This window comes from Mastigoproctus giganteus, unplaced genomic scaffold (genome assembly GCF_048544385.1).
Source record: "Mastigoproctus giganteus isolate SK-2022 unplaced genomic scaffold, ASM4854438v1 scaffold_15, whole genome shotgun sequence".
Classification (NCBI taxonomy): domain Eukaryota; kingdom Metazoa; phylum Arthropoda; class Arachnida; order Uropygi; family Thelyphonidae; genus Mastigoproctus; species Mastigoproctus giganteus.
Window position 1 is genome coordinate 6,290,570 of NW_028328292.1, and position 21,721 is coordinate 6,312,290.

General features: G+C 38.2%; 1 protein-coding gene across 1 annotated transcript in view; it reads left to right on the forward strand.

The window, feature by feature from the left end:
- Positions 1 to 350: 350 nt before the first annotated feature.
- The window catches only part of Plekhm1 (Pleckstrin homology and RUN domain containing M1), a 52,955-nt gene continuing 31,584 nt past the window's right edge, over positions 351 to 21,721 (forward strand). The window contains exon 1 of the mRNA XM_090389337.1: positions 351 to 1,693. Coding sequence (XP_090245463.1) covers positions 356 to 1,693 — 1,338 coding nt within the window. The 5' untranslated portion in view covers positions 351 to 355. The remainder of the gene's footprint in view (positions 1,694 to 21,721) is intronic.

A 21,721-nucleotide genomic window follows, 5' to 3' on the forward strand; every position in this document is an offset into this window, starting at 1 on the left:
GAAATAAGCCATTTAGAATATGTCGAATTGACGCATGCGCGCGCATGTCTTGATTTTACAGAAAACATCTTACTGAAGCACCTGTGTCATTAGCTCTATGCATTCAGGGACATGGATTTTTTTAATCAGCTAAGATCTATTTTTCAGACCTCAATGATAATTTATGCTCCGGTAGGTGGCACGATTGTAAACGAAAATGTGATGCTTTAATTGAGTGAAGATACTAGCTAGTTTTGTTTACGAAGTGTGAGTCGGCTGTTGTACTGTGCTATTATTTTTATGTGCTGTAGTTCGAATTTTTGTTTTTTGAAAAAGTGTTGAGTATTTATTATATTTTGAATGCAAAAATGTGCAGATGCGAAACTTTACTGTGATAGCCATGTCTTCCTTGTGGAAAAAAGCAACTTCTCCAACTATTGAAGACATCTCTCGGGAAATTGTTATTAAAAAGCAGTTGACAACAGAGTTGGGACGTTCAGTTCGAGCATTGCAACAAGAAAACGTGGGTAGAGAGGAACCTCTCTATGGGGGCGAAACTGTCACTAATATTTGTACCTGTCTAGAAGCAATATTTACGCATGGTTTGAAAGAAAAACTAGTAAACAAAGTGACAGCAGTCTTAGTGCTAGGTGGCAACAGTGATAGGATGCCAGAACCTGATTTTTGGCCCGTTGTAATGGTGTACTCTCATAAAGATGTATTATTGCAAATATGTCGATTAAGTCAGGTCACAACTGACGTTGGAAGGTGTAGGGCATGGTTAAGGTTAGCCCTGAATGAAGGGCTTATGACAAGCTACATTGATACTATGCTTAGGGACAAGAATACGTTGCAGAACTATTACCGCTCAACAGCGTATTTTATGGACAACGAGCAACCAGATATTATGAAACAGTTTCTTGAAGGACTTTGTATTTTCAACTTTCAGTTAGCTTGTAATTGCAGTGCTTTAAATCTCTGGCCTGCAGGACCCTTAACACTTGCAGGGTTATGGATACCTCCAGTTGTACCAGAACCTGTTATGCCAGCAGTTGATGTTGTTGAAGTTCTTCTCAGTGAAGAGGGAATTAAAGATCATAAAGGTCGTACTAAATCTAGAGGAGTAGAATCTCCACATACAAAAAGGCAACCAAAAATTAAATCTAATTGTGATGCAAGCGTTGATAATGTACATGAAACCGAAGCCAGTGCTAGCAATTTTGCAAACATTTCCAAAAATGAGAAGTGCAATACATCTGAACACGTGTGTATAGAGGCAGATATACCTAAACCAAGTGATAGTTCCATTCCCAACCAGGGTAGTGAAATAGAGCGTTTGTCCTTGGGATCTAGCGAAATAGATTTCAGAACGGACATTCCAGGTCAGATGGCATCCCCAAGTTCTATTCCAGATTTTCAGCAAGGCTTTGAAGAAATTCCATCAACTTCACCATCACCAGATGTGACCAGAGGTAACAAAATATCTCATTACCATGGCTGGTCATCGTCACTTGAGCCAGAGGAAGATGGCCCTTTTATCAAAGATGACGATGATGATGACTTAGATGCACAAAGCTTTGATTCACTTTTGCAGAATTACAGTCGTAACATTAATAGATCTCTGATTGGAACACCAGAAATTGCAGAGTTTATGACGTCAGTCGTTAGGGTATCAGATAAAGAAGTAGTCAGGCAAGAAGAAGAGGAAGATGAGGTAATCTATCCATATTTCGAGATTGTAGTATGCTGTATTTAAACAATAGCGTGCTAACTGTTATAGTTAACTTGATTTATTTTAAGCTTTTATCGTGTCATATTTTAAAATTATGTGGTAAATTTTGTTTTAATCTTGCTGATTTCAATAAGAAAAATCAGAAAGATTTCAGATTTATAAGAATTTGAAATCTTTGTAAAAAAGATTAAAATTGTGCACTTTACAATCCAGATTTGTTTAAAATCTGGCGCATTTTGCAAAAAAAATTGACATTTTATGCATTTGGTTAAAAAAAAAAAAAATTGGCAGTGGCAGAAATGTTATGAAAACAGTGCACAATTACATTTGATTTTAAGAATCCATGCAGAACAGGATGACATCCCCCCCCCCCAAAAGGCTCTTGCAAAAACAGTTTAAAGGACCGTCTAGGTTTTTAAAATGTTTTTTGCAGCTAGCAAGTTTAAACTGCATAGATAATACAATTTCTTAATTCTTACAATAGAACAAACTTGCATTCGCAATGAGCTGCCCGAGTATTGCACTACTTTCAAATAGATGGTCTTGCCTAAAGGTTAGTTAGCCATTCATTTAAAAGATGAGACCTCTCTGACAGCCTGTTTCAGAAATAACTGGTCCCTCATCAGGTAGCAGTTGGTCTCTATTGGCAACAAAACAGTTCTGACAGAACAGTTGTAAAGTTTGATGTCATGCAGTATATGAAATAGGAGTCTTCAAAACTATAGTATAGCAAAAGTTATCTGGTTTGTCTCATCTTTTAAATAAATGGCCAATTGGCCTTTTTGCAATACCATCTGTTTGAAAGTAGTGCAATACCAACAAGGCAGTTATTATCTTTGTGCACTATCTTTTAAACGAATTTCCATTAACAGGGAAACTCTTTACAAAGGCAAGTTTCTTCTGATGTGAGTTAAGACCTTTGTGTTATCAATGCAGTTTAAATCTTGCTGGCCACAAAAGCAGAAGATTTTCCTGTAGAGATCTTATAATTTCTCTGATGGACATATAGCTTTAGCCGTATTATACCTTTGAATATGGCACCTCCGTAGCCAGGTGGGCAGGAGCAGCAGTGCATAGCACACACTTCTTGATTAGACCGGGGTTCGAGCCCGTGACCACCAAATTCGGAGGATGCAGAAAGGTCAGGGAATGACCACCACATATCCCCGGAGCAATATGGCCTTAGTTGCTAATGCTCCTAAAAACCAAATAACAACTACCTTTGAATTTATCTCTCTTTTAGTGCTATATAGAATGCAGTGAATTTCATAACATAGTGCAAACTGCTCTTTTAAGTTGCATTGACTGTGAACAGTTTGTCACTTTAGGACAATCGAGACCAAAGAGGTTGAAAACCTCTGTCAACAAACCCCTAATGTTAACAAATATCTTCTTTCGTCTTCTCAACCTCCAACCCAAGCATGGTACTAAGTACTATAGGTTTTAATACTTCTCGTGTTTAGGGTTTCCATAAAAAAAATAACCACCAAATCTATGGTTACAGCTGTAAAAATGTATGCCTTATTAAATTTATGGTTAATCTTTTTTCACAAACACCAAAACTGATTCCCACAAGCGATAGATTTAATTCCACACAAGGTTTTTTGCCTATGTGATAATTAGTCAAACAGCTCACCAGTTGCATGATTGAAGTGGTGAGGGGGAATAAAAAGCAACAGGAGGCTCTGGTCACTCACTTGGCATTCCACTCTCTATTTATGTGATTGAAGACTCAGTGTGACCTTATGTTTCTTTTCTCTCTGCTATAGTTATAATGGCAGCAAAAACGAAACAGTGTTTGTTATTACATGTGAGAAATTGATTGAATTTCTCTACAGTACATTATTAAAAGCAAAATGTCATGGTAAACTGATAAAAATTGCTTCATTATAATAATTTTTTAAAAAGAATAATTAATTTTTCTTATTTTCCATTGTGAAAATTTTTTTTTTCTGAAGTACATCCATTGATATTATGACAACATTTGCTGTGACTGTGTCTTTTCATTTATCAGATTGAACTGTTGTTTACATTATAATCACTAGTACTATCTTTCATTCAATATTTACAGGTGTAAATAAGTTCAGCTGTCGATGCTTAATATTTCTGAGATATGTTTCTCTAGAGCTGCTCAACCACTAGGTATACCTTTCTAAAATTCAGCACTTTCCAATCCTCAGGTGCCCTAGGATTTTAAAGAGTTCACTGTATTTGTGCATGTGAGTTACATCACAATTTATGCCTAAAATTTACAGTATGATAACCGCTGTTGCAATGAAGCCAGAAGTTAAGATATCTTAAGAAATTCCAACTATAGAACTTTGTTCAGTAAATGTAAATAACTTCCTCTCTCAGAGAGAGAGAGAAGGGTAGAAGAAATTCAGAGTAGCTGCAGTAATACCATGATATTCACCATGCAGAGTAGCTTGCATGATAAATATAGTAATAACATGCGGAATAATATTATTGCAATGTGTAGCTTCCCCATTCTATTAATCCCTGAGGAGAAAAACTTTTCTCTTTTTTGTGCATGTGCACAAATATGTAATAAAGGCCGCCGTAGCCTAGTGGTCAGGCGCGTGGGTGCATAAGTACATGTGCCTTGACTGACTGGGGTTCAAGCCTGTGACTGCTGAATACGGTGCTGTTTCTTGTATTCTGTCTATCTTGTGAACTCCTCTGACCGTTTGGTCGTCCTGGAGTATAAACAGAAAATTTATTTATTTATTTTAATATTGTAATGTAGTATTATTGCTGATGATAACGAGAAAATTATAATATCATCTATCCTCTTTTCTTTTGCCTGTTAAATGTATGATATGGTTCAGACCATGATTATATGGTGCTCTTCAGATGATGGAACAAGAGCAGTGTAGACTGCTCTTGTTCCATCGAGTGAGAGGATGCTGAAAAGGTATTACCACATGTAGGCAGGTATGACTGAGTTTGCACACTGCAGCTGTTGATTTCTTTATTTACTGCATACTTTTCTAATGGAATAAGCATGTGGAAACTATAACCATAAAATCTTGAGGTGAAGGAGCATCACTTTCTATTTATTACTTTGTTTGGAACATTTTATTTTATTTAAATTAATACCCAAAGCTGCAAAACCAATAGTAGTATATGTTCAGCAGAACGTAACCTAAACAGAGGTCTCTAATGAGAAACATGTACATTTAAAAATTTTTCACAATAGTGTGCTGGAAAGGGAAAAAATAAATGAAATAGAAAATAAAATAATAATAAAAATGATCAAATAAAACTAGATAATGATTAGTTTCACTGGAAATGAGAACATGCATATTCATTAAGTGAGATATGCACTTCTTGAGGGCATATAGATGTTTAGTTTAGGGAGGTTTTCAAGAACATCTGTCTTCCATTACTTTCAATTTCAGCTGTTTTTTGGGCAGTCTCTCCTCACATGTACTTGATGATCAAATTCATTCCAGAGGTTCTCTGTAGGTTGAGGTCAGGGATCTAGGCTGGCTATTTCAAATTTTTGATGCTGATGTCTTCAAACCAGTCCATTACAACGTGAGCAAGAATGTTTGCTGATGCTGTCGAGGCAGAGTTATGTGGGTTGGAAAACTGCTAGCTTGGGGGGAGATACACGGACTGATAGATTAACAGTAGCCACCGGCAGAGGTGAAAGTGATTCTTGCACTGCTTCTATTGAAATTCAATTGAGCAGCAGCCTGGAAAGCAAGGCAATGGAGATTTCCAGGACTGCTGGGAGTCATAGTGGAACAAGTAAATACATGGGCTGTGTTAGGGTAACTAAGAGTAGAAACAGGTGCATGTATACTTGCATGTACACCAATGCTAGGAATATAGTTAATAAATTTGATGAGCTTGAAGTGCTAGTCAAGACATCAAAGGCAGATATTGTTGGGATATCAGAGACGTGGTGTCACACAGACAGAAGCAGTGCAGAACTGGAATTTGGGGAGGACAATTTGTACAGAAAGGATAGACAGGATAGGAAGGGAGGAGGGGTTATGCTGTTAGTTAAACACATAAAATCTAAGGAAGTGCATCCAATTGTTGTTGGTGGACAGTGCAATGTTGAGTAGGTGTGTGTTATAGGCCTAATGAATCTGATGAGTATAATGAGCAATTGTGCAGAGAAATAGCGGGCCAGTAAATCAGAGTGTCTTATAATGGGGGATTTTAATTTCCCAGAGATTGACTGGAATTTGTGGGTTGGTCACTCACACACTAGCAAGGTTTTTGTGGATTTATTGGATGATTGTTTTCTACATCAGCATGTTTGGGAGGCAACTAGAGGGAGTAATACTCTTGATCTGATTATCAGTAGTGATTCTTCATGCATTAAGAATTTGCAGATAAAGGAACCACTAGATGGCAGTGATCACAGTGTGCTGAAGTGGAATTTACTCAAAGAGGTAGCTATCATCAGGGGAAAAGGGAAGGGTTTTTGCTTTCTTAAAAGCGACTATAGTGGTCTGAGACCAGTATTTAAATTCTGTACTGTGGGACCAACTAATGATGTTACCAACAGCAAATTCAAAATGGAAAGCATTCAAAGAATTAATCTTGGAAGCTACTAGGCTTTTCACATCAACTAAGAAATATTGTTCAAGATTTAGGCCTAAATGGATGTCAGATGAACTAATTAGACATGTGACAGAGAAGGAAAAATGCATGGGATACACATAAAATAACAGGTGACACAGAAGCCTACGATAGATATAAGCTGGTCTGTAACCAAGTCACAAAGGCGGTTAGGCAAAGGCAGATTACAAGAAATCTGTGACAAAGGATGCAAAGAAAAACTGCAAAGAGTTCTTTACTTATGTAAACTCTAGAAGGAAGGGGATGAATCAGATTGGTCCATTTGATATTGATGATTCAACTGTTGATGATCCTGCTCAGGTAGCTAACAAACTAAATGAATATTTTGTATTTACATTCGCACATGAGGAGTTATTCAGGGAGGGGAATGCTAGAGGTGTATTAAACTCTGGCAGTAAGCTAGATAATCTTGTAATAACTGAGAGTAAAGTGGAGGAGAAATTGTTGAAGATGAACATAAGAAAGGCACCTGGGGTGGATGGAATCTATCCAGTTATATTAAAGGAGGTGGCAAAGAAAGTAAGCAAACCCTTAGCCATAATTATGAGAGCTTCCCTAGACTCAGGGGAGGTAGTCATGGACTGGAGATGTGCAAATGTGACCCCAATTCACAAAGGAAGATCAATGGGAGACACGGGTAATTACAGACCTGTTAGTTTAACTTCTGTTCCAGGGAAATTAATGAAGGCACTGGTTAAAGAAGCATTGCAGGATGATCTAGACAAGACTTCAGTTATAGTTCGGACACAGCATGGGTTTGTTAAGGGGAAGTCTTGTCTGAACAATTTGATTGGATACTATGATGTAGTCAAAAAAAAAAAAATTGGATGCAAAGAATAACGTTGATATCATATATTTGGATCTTAGAAAGGCCTTTGATACTGTTGCGCATGGAAGACTGCTGAACAAATTGGGACAGTGTTGCATTGGAGGCAAATTGCTGCTATGGATAAAGGGATGGTTGAGTGGGAGAAGACAGAGTGGTAATCAATGGACACTACTCTTCATGGACTAATCTTATTAGTGGAGTCCCTCAGGGTTCAGTGTTGGGTCAATTGTTGTTTTCTGTGTTTATAAATGATATTGATGATGGTATATCAGGCTTAATGTCCAAGTTTGCAGACGATACGAAGGTTGGCAGGGTTGTTAATCACATTAATGACAGTACGCTGCTGCAACAGGATCTAGAAAAGTTGAGCAGATGGTGGGTTGAGAGGTGGCAAATGAAGTTTAACATTGACAAAGGTAAAATACTACATATGGGAAACAGTAATCCCAGAGTAACGTATCAACTCTGTGGTACTACACTGACAGTGGTAGAGAATGAAAAGGACCTGGGTGTAATTGTGCAGGCAGATATGAAATTTTCTGAGCTGTGCAGACAGTCCGCAAGAGTAGTTCATGGTGTCTTGTCAATGATATATAGGAATTTTTCTAACAGAGATAAGGAGTTGATTATCCCCTTGTATAAGGCAATGGTCAGGCCACACCTTGAGTACTGTATACAGGTCTGGAGGCCTCATTTTAAGAAGGATGTAGAGTTGTTGGAACGAGTATGGAGAAGGGCAACAAGATTAGTGAATGGAGCAAAGGGTTGCTCTTATGAAGAAAGGCTTAAGTTTTGCAAATTACAGTGTCTGGAGAATAGGCACCTGCGAAGTAATCTGATTGAGGTGTATAAAGACTTGAATGCTCATGGGATTCTTCCTCTTTCTCAGAATAATTGCCTGAGAGGGCATAGATTCAAATTGAGAAAGACAGTTGTAGGATAGATGTGCAGAAGTTTGCCTTTAACCAGCGGGCGGTTGATTGCTGGAACAAACTTCTGTCGTTGTAGAAGTTGTTAGCTTAAATAGATTCAAGGTAGAACTTGACAAACATTTGTAGCTAGTGGATGGGTGAAATAAGGGTTTTTTTTTTTTTTGGCTGATGGTTTATAAGGTTGCTTTCTTGCATCATGTGTCAGTGCTAATCAAATTCATTCCGGAGGTTCTCTGTAGGTTGAGGTCAGGGATCTAGGCTGGCCATTTCAAATTTGTTGATGCTGATGTCTTCCAGTCCATCCCAACATGAGCAGTATGATATGTGCATTGTCCTGCTAATACAGGTATTGGCCTTTTCTGATGTATTGCCACAACATAGGTAACGCATTATTGTTGAGGATGTCTAGGTAGACCTCAAGGCGCCTCCGTAGCCAGGTGGGAAGGAGCAGCAGTGCGTAGCACACCCTTCTTGATTAGACCGGGGTTCGAGCCCGTCACCACCAAATACGGAACATGCGGAAAGGTCAGGGAATGACCACCGCACCGGAGCAATATGGCCTTAGTTGCTAATGCTCCTAAAAAACCAAATAACAACAACAGGTAGACCTCAGTCCTTGCTGTTTTGCTAGAAACAGTCAATGATCCCAGACCAAACCATAATAAAACAGCCCTAGACCATCATGCTTCCTCTGCCAAACTTCATTGTCAGGACGATGTGGTCCAGCAGGGAGCTTTCTGTGGGCATTCACCACCCCCGAAGCATGACCATCAGACTGGTAGACCATGTTACCATGATGTCACTCCAAAACATCATTCCATTGGTGTATGGTCCAAGATCAGTGGGCCTTACACCAAGCTGTATGGCAGCTTGGTGTAAGGCCAACCAAACTTTTTTAGTCACAGAACACTTTTCATCTCACAACGTATTCATGGAACACTGATGAAACACAAGTTTAGTGGTAGCCAAAGAATTGTTTGCTAATATTTTATTACATATGACACACTGCATCAGGAGCATCTTTATTTCCAACACATGTAAAGCCAAAATTCAAATAACTGTTATTATACTTTCATTTTGGTCTTTTATTAGTTGGTTCCTGTTTTTTCACTTCGGATTTTTGGGGAACAAAAGACTGCGATTGTTCATCCTCACTTTGAAGTGTGACAATATTGTGTTTGTTTTCATCAACCACAGTTGCACTACTAGAAGTACTTTGCTTCTCGTTTTAAAGTTCCTTTTTTCAACCAGAAATCTATGGTCACATATTTTAATAATAATATTTTGAAATAATAATAATTATCAGAAAAAATTTATACAAGGAAGTGAGTTTAGTTATGATATCAGTTCGCTTCCTCCTCTCCTTCAACCCGTGTACTCCAGGCTAAATCTCATATGAATGGCATACTAGATCACATTGTTACTTTTTTTGTAGGTGTCATTACCTCTATGCATACTTCTATGCAAAGCTTGCCAAAATAAAATGTTCTGCAGTCTATTTGATTATTAGTCTATGCCAGTATATTAATAAACAAAAAAAATAGTGTTAAATATTATAATGATACAAAAGTTGTGTATGCTACAAATATGCAAAATTTATTTATTTTTTTAAATTATTAATTACAATTTTTTGTGGAACACTGGTTCACATCTCACAGAACACTCAGAACAGTTTGAGAAACACTGCTGTATGGTATCTAGCATTAGTCAGGGTGATTAGTAGCTTGTGGATGGCTGCATGAACATGGTAACTCATTATGTAACATCCTGCACACTATACGGGTGCATACACATGTCCCAATTGTCTTACTTAGCATCTGTGTGTGCTGAGACAATGTTTACAAGTGTTCTGAGCACACAATTCTTTGTAGGTGTCTCTCTCTCTCCTGTTGCATTCCATCAACTTTGGAGCCTTTCCAGGTTGTTATGTGATGGTTTCAGCACCAGTCTGCTTCCATTTACAGATCACATCAATCGTCGACCTAGGGATCTTCAGTGCTGTTGATATGTCACATGCAGACTGATTGCTTATGTGACACCTTACCATTATGTCGGAAGTCAGTTAACTCCATCAGTCATGGCATCTTGCATTCACAGTTATATTACTGTCTTTTCAAAGACCTATGAGCATATTTGTAGTTGTCTGAAGCATGGTGCTTGAGTAGGACATGGCTATCAACATAGAGGTATCTGAATATTAATGATAGGACAATGTAGTGTGTTCATCACAAGTCAACATCTTCAGTCACCAATTATAGACCAATTGTACCCCTAATTAATGTTCTTTCTAAGCTGCTCATATGTAGTTACAACTTTGTTTATCAAGGCAAAAGTGTATCTTGCTATGCCAAAGAGTTTCAATAGATGATAAACAAAATTTTTTGCTCAAACCCTCCAGTTCTCTTATGGATGTAGTAAAATTATCTGTCAAGTGCTTGACATTGGAGGGTGCATTGGTTCACTACTCATGGCTATATAATACTAGTATTATTATTATCATTAGTATTAATAAAGGTATATTAATATCAGTACAAGGAAGATAGGCTTATTCAGCATTAGCCTTAAAAAAAGAAAGTCGCCTGGTTCCATCAAGGTACATTTAATTTTTCTTTAAAGATTATGTGATATCTTTTTTCCAGTAGTTCATAACTCTGTGGCTAAAAGAGAATGTTTTAGGTGCATTAGCATATATGACTGTGAAGTGTCTAATGTTTTCACTATGTCCATCCATCTAGCTGTATGTAAGAAACTTGGCCCCTAATGGATGGATTCTTATAAAATTTTATATGTGGCTCCTTTTGAAAGATTTGTCAAGCCATTCCAAATTTAATTTAAATTGGACCAATAGAAATCTGGTAGTTATTATTTCTCTATCCATCTGTTCACATGTAATAACTCAATTCTCAGTTGATGGATTTTCATGAAATTTTATATTTGGCTCTTTCAGAATTATTTGTTGAGCCATCTGAAAAAGCATTAAAATTGGACCAGTAGAAATGTTGAAATTATATATATTTTCATATCTATCACATAAGCTATCACAGTAGATTACTTGACATGATTTTCTTTTAACAAATCCATGCTGTATTTCTCCCATGCCTGCAAATTCTTCAGGTTTAGTCAGATATTTTTCTGATAGTCTGATGTGTCTTCTGTAAGTTTAGTTTCTTTCAGATTTTTACTTAGGGTTACTTGATTGTCTGGCCCCGAGTGCCAAGCGATAGTGACAAGCGATTTCTCTGAGATATATAGTGTGCTATTTCTAAGCAACAAAGTTTAATTTTATTTCTAGTGTCGTTTTCTCTTTTGTTTACCTAAAGTGTTCTGTGCTTCAAGTGTTAAAGTAAGAACCAAGAAAGGAAAACTACCTTTCTTTTTTCAGAGTGTATATATTAATTATTAACAAGCTACTAAACTTTTACAACCGCTTGGTCAATGGTGGCACCGCTCCTGCCTCCATGTGGCGGGGCGGTAACCTGGGAGAAGAAAGCCACTCTCCCAGGGCAAAAAGGAGCAAACATGGAATTTGACAATTTCCCTCCAATTGAACCTCGGCGCTCATGTCCTAAATGAAATGATAATGACCATGACACATCACAGTCGAAAAGACTGAGGACTGACACAGAGCAAAAGGAATGTCCATCTTTCCTTATCTTCCACTCCTTGTCAAACAAATGCATGAGAACACTCTCCCCATTTCTGATACAGAAATGTTTGGAAAGCACAGCAGGTTCACCTAAAATGGTGAAAAGACTTAGATCGGGTGATTTACTAATTGAAAGTGTGAGTCGTAAGCAATCAGAGACTCTGCTGAACCTCTCAGCCTTTGATGGTATTCCCGTGCAAGTTACCCCGCATGCAACACCAAATGCCTCCAAAGGGGTCATCACTGAGTGGGATTTGATCAATGTCACAGAAGATGAATTACTCCAAGAATTAAAAGAACAAAAAGTCACACATGCTAGCGGATTATGATCAGAAAAGATGGCCAGCTTGTTCCAATGCGGAACATCCTTACGTTTGGCACACCAAATTTACCATCGAGTGTTAAAGCCGGCTATCTTAATTGCCGTATAAGACCCTACATTCGTAATTCCATCAGATGTTATAAGTGTCAAAAGTTTGGACACTCTCAGACTGTCTGTCGAGGGGGTGTAGTGTGCCCAAACTGTGGTTCAAAATCCCACGCACAAATGGAATGTGATGCTGAAACACCACATTGTCCAAACTGTCAAGGCCAACATCCCGCCTATTCAAAGTCCTGTGAACTGTGGAAAACAGGAAAAAAGATCCAAAAATACAAAGTAGAGTGGAAAGTGACTTACCAAGAGGCAAAGAAGCAAATTATGTTTACTACACCTAAACATACCTACACAGCAGCAACAAAGAAATATCAGTCAGCAACCACTCAAACTGACGTGTCAGTTCCCCCATCCATGTCTATTGAAGACTGGGCTAGAGAAATACTCTCAACCTCACAGCAATCTAATAAGGAACAGCATGTGATAGTGCCAACAACACATCAATTACAGTACTGCCAACTGCTTTGCAGTCTTCCTCAGAAACCATAAAAACTAAAACAGCAGTCCCAATGCAGAAAAGTCGGCAAAATGTAACGCGCTAAAAACAAATAATGGATCACATCATACAGTGGAACTGTAGAGGTCTACGTAGTAATATCGATGATATCCATGACCTAATCCAACAGTATAGTCCGGTAAGCATATGTTTGCAAGAAACTAATTTACCTCCGCAAGTAATTCCAAAAATCAAGAACTATACTGTATATCAGCATAATAGAAATAACAATACCACCGTGCGTGGAGGTGTGGCCATTCTAGTAAACTCAAGAGTCCCTGCTAAACACATTCCACTGCAAACTTCCTTAGAAGCAGTAGCAGTACGTGTCTCCTTAGGAATCATGTTAACATTAGTTTCAATCTATCTATCACCAAACAAAGAATATACTTATAATGACCTAGAAGTATTTCTGCTACAGATCCCTCCTCCATTTTGTTTATTTGGAGATTTTACTGCACACCACCCAATCTGGGGCTCCCCACATACAGACAGACGAGGAAAATTTCTGGAATCACTGCTTGATAAACACAATCTAACACTGTTGAATACTGGTGCTGATACTTACATTCATTTCTCCACTAGAACAACTACAGCTTCAGACTTGACAATCTGCTCTCCAAAATTGTATCCATTCATCCGCTGGACAATTCTGGATAATCCGCTAAACAGTGACCATTATTCAATAATTTGTGAAATCCAAACAACTAGAATCCCTCAGGCAAATAATTCCCGCTTAAAATGGAAATTTTCCAAGGCCGATTGGAAGTTATTTGCTTTCAGTATCTCATTCAATGATGAAATTATCAAATTCCAATCCATCGATGATGCCACACAGCACATCACATCTCAGATTCTGAATGCCGCGACCAAGGCCATACCAAAAATCTGTACTGGTTCGTTTAAACATGCCAATCTTTGGTGGAGTGAAGCGTGCCAACTTGCCAAAAAAGAGAAAAACAGGGCATGGAACCTGTTTTGTAAACACCCAACTACTGAGAACCTTATAAATTTCAAAACATTGAAAGCAAAAGCGCGATTCGTAAGGAAAAAGGCAAAAAAAGATTCTTGGATCCAGTTTGCCTCTACTATAACGAAGAACACAAACAGTAGAATAATCTGGAATAAAATAAAAAAACTAAATGGTAGATTTCTCCCAGCATCCTCTCCAATACTGAGATGGAATGGACAAGATTTATAATCTCCAATTGAAATAGCTAATGCTCTGGCAGAAAACTTTGCCAAAATCTTAGATACAGCTGCATATGAACCATCTTTTCAGCAACTTAAAAGGACTGAGCAAAGCAAATTAAATTTCAGTACAAGAATAGCACTCCCATATAATCAACTCTTTACAATGTTGGAGCTACATGATGCTCTAAACAAATCAAGAAATGGGGCATCAGGACCTGATGGTCTTTATTACCTCATGTTGCAACACCTAGACAAAAAGGCACTAAATTCCCTATTGCTTTTTCTGAATCGGGTCTTCTCCGAAAGCTATTATCCTCTCTCATGGTGTCATTCAACAGTGCTAGCATTTCCAAAACCTGGGAAAGATCAGACGAATCCATGAAACTATAGACCGATATCCCTTACCAGCTGCTTGGGCAAGACTGGAAACGATGGTACACAATAGACTTGTATGGTACATAGAATCCCACTCAGTCATCAGTTGTAATCAATACGGCTTCCGCAAAAACTGATCCACATTAGACCTTGAGGTGAAAGATGAGTGTAACATATGGAATGCCTTTATTCGAAAAGAACATCTTGTCATGGTTGTACCTGGATATTGAAAAAGCCTTTGATACCACCTGGCGCTATAGTATTCTGCAAGACCTGTATGTCATTGGACTCAGAGGTCAACTCCCAATGATCATAGAGAGTTACCTTAAAAATAGAACTTTTCAAGTGAGTTATCGTAATGCTGTTTTGCAAGCTCTTATCCAAAGAGAAAGTGTACCACAGGGATCGGTACTCAGTGCTACCCTCTTTGCTCTTAGGATAAACAATTTAGCGCAGAACATGTTGGGTAACATAGAAATCTATTTTTATGCTGATGACCTTGCAATATCTTGCCATTCACAGAATATGCATTCCATTGAACAACATTTGCAGCTTGCAATAAACAAATAGTGTCATGGACTTCACGTAATGGTTATCATCTATCAGCAACCAAAACTGCAGCCATTCACTTTTGTAAAAAACACCAACTACATCCAGAACCTGAATTATCACTGGGAAATCAACCGATACCAATTACCAGCAATATCCGATTCTTGGGCATAACCCTTGACACTACACTGACATTCCAGAAACACATACTACAAACACGAACTGTCTGTATGAAAAAGCTGAATACAGTAAACCCCCGCTATTCGTAGTATCTGTATTCGCGGTTTTGCGTATTCGCAGTCGCTGATTTAATATAAAATGAAACCTAAAAAAAATGTGAATTTTAAAGTGCTGTGAACATTTTCCGCCATAAAAAAACACAGACATGGCTAAAATTATCTTTCCGGTCAAAACAGCACTCAGTGGGTAGGGGAGAGGGGTGACAAAATCGCGAGTGTGGACGTTACTTGCTAAGTTCGGTATGTTCCTTGTTCAGTATGTGTTATGCGCTTGTCATGGAAGGTTTCATCGTTTGCTTTTAATTTATGTGCTTATAAATTTATCAATTTATAAATTGATATGCTTACAAAAGTAATAAATCTACCGTTTTGCAGTGTAAAACAGACTTTTTCAAGTGTGTTAACGGAAGAAAGTGACTTTATTGTGGACAAGTTCTTTCTAACCCGTACAAAAATATGGCTACGAATAACAAGGGAAATGTGAAAAGATCAAATAAGGTGATGATATTAGCAAATAAAATTGAGTTATTAGATAAAATTTCTAATGGTGAAAGTATCTCCTCAGTGGCAAAACATAAAATAAATGAGTCACCGGTACGATCAATCAAAAAATCGGCCATAGTGCCCGTGAAAATGCGCTAATTGCTTCAAAAATTTGCTCTGTAACTCATGATGTTAAATTAGAAAAAATGGAAAAAGCTTTAAATCTGTGGATAGAAGACAGAACTCATAATAAAATTCCATTAAGTTCACTAATCATTCGTGAAAAGGCAAAACTCCTTTATCAACACTTTAGCGAAACTGGTGATAGCACTGGCGGGATAAGTTTTTTAGCTAGCAAAGGCGCTGGTTTGAAAGATTTATTTGAAATATCTAATGAATATTACATTTAATATTAAATTGTTTCTTATTTTCATTTCGATGCCATATGCTTGCATTTCACTATGTATTGTCTATGTACATAGTCATATTATGAAGGTACATATAATACATACATAGACAAAATTTTAGACTAGTTTTTTTTTATATATTTCATACTTTGGAACGGAACCCCTTTATTTCTACGGGAGCCATAACTCAGTATTCGCGTTTTTGGTATTTGCGGCATTTCTCAGTTCTCAGGAACGTAACCCCCGCGAATAGCGGGGGTTTACTGTATATGCAAAGTCATCTCATCTATGACATGGGGAGCTGATCGCTATACTCTATTCCACCTATACTGGGCCTTAATCAGATCTCGATTAGATTATGGTGCCCCTGTTTATGACTCTGCCCGAAAGACTTTGTTAGCCTATCTCAACACAATACAACATAGTGCACTCAGGATTGCTCTTGGGGCGTTCAGGACTTTGCCTGTGCAAAGCTTACATATAGAGGCCAGTGAACATCCACTCCACCTTCGGAGAAAGATGCTGCTCATCAATTGTGCGGTTAAAATATATAGCCTTCCATCTCATCCTATCTGGTCATACCTCTATGATCCACAATGGGTAAACCTTTTCAGAAATAATCCTCTTGAAAACAAACCTACAGGAAGCCGTCTACGAGAACTGATTCAGCAGTGGAATATGCAGTTGACCAATTTACATCAAGACAGAGAAATTGTACAACCTTCATGGAAAGTGTGTGTACCTTCATGTAATGACTACTTCCAACGTTGGGGGAAACACTCCCTGAACAATCCAACCATTCAGAAACTACATGCAGCTCACTCTTTGGCAAATGCAGACACTTTCCAAAATTTATACTGATGGCTCCAAAAGTGACATAGCTGTGGGAGCTGTTGTGGTGGTGCTACCAACATCAACAGTCTCTGGTTCATTTCCACAAGAAAGCAGTGTTTTCACTGCAGAACTCTATGCTATTAAGATTGGTTTGACCTTACTTGCTCATGTTTTCACTCCGAAGACTATTATCTGTACAGACTCTTTGAGTGCAGTGACAGCCCTCTAAGGCAATTCTCGCTCTCCACATCCATTGATAAATCAAATAAGAACTCAAATATCTGAATTTCATAACAATAGGCAGACTGTCACATTTTGTTGGATTCCAGGGCATACTGGAATACCAGGAAATGAGAGTGCAGATAAAGCAGCAAGAAATCCCACTGATAATAACCACATCCAGATTCTTTACATAGACTATAAATCAATCATACGTGGAATTTGCAATGAAAAATGGAGAGAAATTTGGCATAATCAGGTAAATAACAAGTTACGAAATATAAAACAGAATCCACAGCTATGGAAATCTAGTTTCCGCTCAAACAGACACGAGGAGGTTGTGCTTGCCAGAGCACGTAAAGGTCATACCCATCTTACACATCAATATTTATTGCGAGGAAATAATCCACCACTGTGCTTCCACTCTGATTCAACACTAACCGTAAAGCATATTCTTATAGAGTGCACTCGCTATCAGTATGCCAGAACCACATCATTCTGATCCCTGTCTAATTTAAACGAACCTCTTCAAATTAGACATATTATTGGGGACAACTCCAATTTACCTGAGTTTTTTTTCCACTATCTAAAACAGATTAATATATTTATGCTCATATAAACCCTTTTATTAATCCGTACAGTGTCTCTCCACAGAAAAAGGCGCAATATGGCCAAAGTAGCTCTTGTGCCAAAAAAAAACCCAACAACAACTTGATTGTCTGAGGTAGATGTAGGACATTTTTATGAAAATGAGGACAAATAGAGGATATGGTTTTTATTATAGAAATTGATATAAAATGACCAAAACAGAAATAGTAAAAATGGTACCGTAGTTTACAAAGTAAGAGATATAAACGTCAAATTGTATTTTTCAAAAACAATAGCATTACTAAAGGCATATTGATGCAAGAAAGCAAGCTTATGCAGCATCAGCCAAAAAAAAAAAAAAAAAAACCACTCCCATTTCACCCCCTCCGTTCATTTGAAATACCTGTCCAGCTGAGCCATAAATTTATTTAGGCTATCAACTTCCACAACAAGGGATGGAAGCCTGTTCCACCAACCAACTACCAGCTGGCTAAAGGCAAATTTCTGCACACCTATCCTACATCTGTCTTTCCTCAATTTGAATTTATGCCCTCCTAGGTGATTATTCTGAGCAAGAGGAAGAATCCCATCGGCATTGAGCATGCTCAAACCATTCAAGGCTTTATACACCTCTATTAGATCACCTCGCTGGTGCCTAGTCTCCAGACACTATAATTTACAAAACTTAAGCCTTTCTTCGTAAGAGCAACCCTTTGTTCCATTCCTAATCTTGTTGCCCTTCTCTGTACTCGTTCCAGCAGCTCTACATCCTTCTTGAAATGAGGCCACCAGACCTGTATACAGTATTCAAGGTGTGGCCTGACCATTGCCTTATACAAGGGGATAATCACCTCCTTATCCCTGCTAGAAAAATTCCTGTATATCATTGACAAGACACCATGAGCTACTGTTGCAGCCCGTCTGCACTGATTAGAGAACTTCATATCTGCCAGTACAATTATCCCTAGGTCCTTTTAATTCTCTACCACTGTCAGTGTAGTACCACAGAGTTGATACATTGCTCTGGGGTTACTGTTTCCCATATGTAGTACTTTACATTTGTCAATGTTAAACTTCATTTGCCACCTCTCAGCCCATCTACTCAACATTTCCAGATTCTGTTGCAGCAGCATAGCATCACTAGTGTCCTTAACAACCCTGCCAACCTTTGTATCGTCTGCAAACTTGGACATTAAGCTTGATATACCATTATCAATATCATTTATAAATACAGAAAACAATAATGGACCCAACACTGAACCCTGAGGGACTCCACTAATAACATTAGTCCACGATGAGTAGTGTCCATTGATTACCACTCTGTCTTCTCCCCACCAACCATCGCTTTATCCATAGCAGCAATTTGCCTCCAATGCCACACTGCTCCAATTTGTGCAGCAGTCTTCCATGTACAACAGTATCAAAAGCCTTTCTAAGATCCAATTATATAATATCAAAGTTATTCCCTGCATCCAGTTCTTTTGTGATTGCATCATAGTATCCAATAAAATTGGTCAGGCAAGGCTTTCCCTTAACAAAACCATGCTCTGTCCGAGCTATAACTGATGAATCTTGTGTAGATGATCCTGCAGTGCTTCTTTAACCAGTGCCTCCATTAATTTTCCTGGAACAGAAGTTAAACTCACAGGTCTATAATTACTTGTGTCAGCCTTTGATCCTGCTTTGTGAATTGTGGTCACATTTGCACATCTCCAGTCTATGGGTACCTCTCCTGAGTCCAAAGAAGCTCTCATAATTATGGCTAAGGGTTTGCTTACTTCCTTTGCTGCCTTCTTTAATATAACTGGATAGATCCCATCCACCCCAGGTGCCCTTTTTATGTTTATCCTCAACAATTTCTCCTCCACTTTCCTCTCAGTTATTACAAAATCATCTATCTCACTGCCAGAGTTTACTTCACCTTTTCATGAATAACTCCCATGTGTGAATGTAGATGCAAAATGCTCGTTTAGTTTGTTAGCAAACTAAGCAGGATCCTCAACTATTGAACCATCAATATCCAGTGGACCAATCTGATTCATCCTTTTCTTTCTGGAGTTTACATAGGTAAAGAACTCTTCTCTGTTTTTCTTTGCATCCTTTGCCAAGAATTTCTCATAATCTGCCTTTGCCTGCCTAATCTCCTTTGTGACTTCGTTACAGACCAGCTTATATCTATCATAGGCTTCCATGTCACCCATTAATTTATATGTATCCCATGCATTTTTCTTCTCTGCCGTATATCGCATTAGTTCATCTGACATCTATTTAAGCCTAAACCTGGAACAATATTTCTTAGTTGGTATGTAAAGCCTAGTAGCTTCTAAGATAAATTCTTTGAATGCTCCCATTTTGAATTTGCTGTTGGTAACATCATCAGTTGGTATAGAATTTAAATACTGTCTCAGACCATCGTAGTTGCCATTACGAAAGCAAAAACCCTTCCCTTTACCCCTGATGGTAGTTACCTCTTTGAGTAAATCCCACTTCAGCACACTGTGATCACTGCTACCTAGTGGTTCCTTTATCTGCATATTCTTAATGCATGAAGAATCACTACTGATAATCAGATCAAGAATATTACTTCCTCTAGTCCCAAACATGCTGATCTAGAGAACAATCATCCAATAAATCCACAAAAGCCTTGCTAGTGTGTGAGTGACCAACCCCACAAATTCCAGTCAATCTCTGGGAAATTAAAATCCCCCATTATAAGACTCTCTGATTATTGGCCCACTCTATTTCCCTGTACAGTTTCCCATTATACTCATCAGAGTCATTAGGCCTATAGCACACTCCTACTCTCAATTTTGATCTCCCAATGCTTGTCACACCAAACTGACTCGACACTGCACTGTCCAGCAATGTCGACTGGCTTCACTTCCTTGGATTTTATGTTTCTTAACTAATAGCATAACCCCTCCTTCCTTCCTATACTGTCTATCCTTTCTGTACACATTGTACTCCCCAAATTCCAGTTCTGCATTCCTTATATCTGTGTGACACCACATCTCTGATATCCCAACAATATCTGCCTTTGATGTTTTGAGCAATACCTCAAATTCATCAAATTTATTTACCAAATTCCTAGCATTGGTGTACACGCAAGTATATATGCACCTGTTCCTATTCTTAGCTACCCTAACACAACTCATGTGTTTACTTGTACCGCAATGACTCCCAGCAGTCTCTGAAATATCCTGCATCTTGTTTTCCAGGCTGCTGCTCATTCCAATAGAAGCAGTGCAAGAATCACTTTCACCTCTGCCAGTGGCTACTGTTAATCTATTAGTCCTTGTATCCCCCCCAAGTTGGCAGTTTTCCGACCCACCTAACACTGCCTCGATAACATCAGCAAATATTCTTCACCCTTTCTATTTAAGTGTATCTCATCCCTGTAGAAGCAGTCTATCCTGTTAACAAGTACAGACCAGGCTAAAAAAAATTCTACCTCTTGAGTCTTGCACAATCTCTCCAGTGCCGAATTGATCGACAAGGCTCTCATCATATACTCCCTCCTATCGTGTCTGAGCAGAATTGCAGACACTTTCATATTCAACACTAACTCGCGACTTTTTTTCAACATTTACCTGTACTGTACTTGTTGAGTAAATCTGCAGATCTCTTACTCTTAATATCATTAGTTCCAATGTGTACAATATGCCCTGGAAAGAAAGATTACATTTCCATTAGAAATGCAGATGGAATAAAAATGCAAATGCAAAAGCGACTACTACTTAGCAGCTCGAAGGAAGTCTTTATAACTTATCAAGATAGAAATGGATCTGACATTGGATTTTCTAAATTTTGTGAACTTCAACCCAAGTGGTGTGTCACAATTGGTGCACCAGGAACATATTCTGTATGTGTATGCACAATCCATCAAAACGACAATTTAATGCTAGCAGCAAGTCCTGTTGGATGTGATTACAAGGTTCTCATTGGTAAAACAGTCTGTGATTTGGAGTCAAAAGATTGTATGCTTCATCGGCGTGAAAAATTTCCAGGAATAGATGAATTTAAAAAGTTTCTAGAGAATATTTTTGAAAACAATGAACCAGAAGATATTATTGAATTCAAGCAATGGATACAGACTGACAGAGATACACTGGACACAAAGAAATTAGCAACAGAAGATTTTATTGAATAGTTGAGTACAAAGATATTTAACCTTTCCTGTC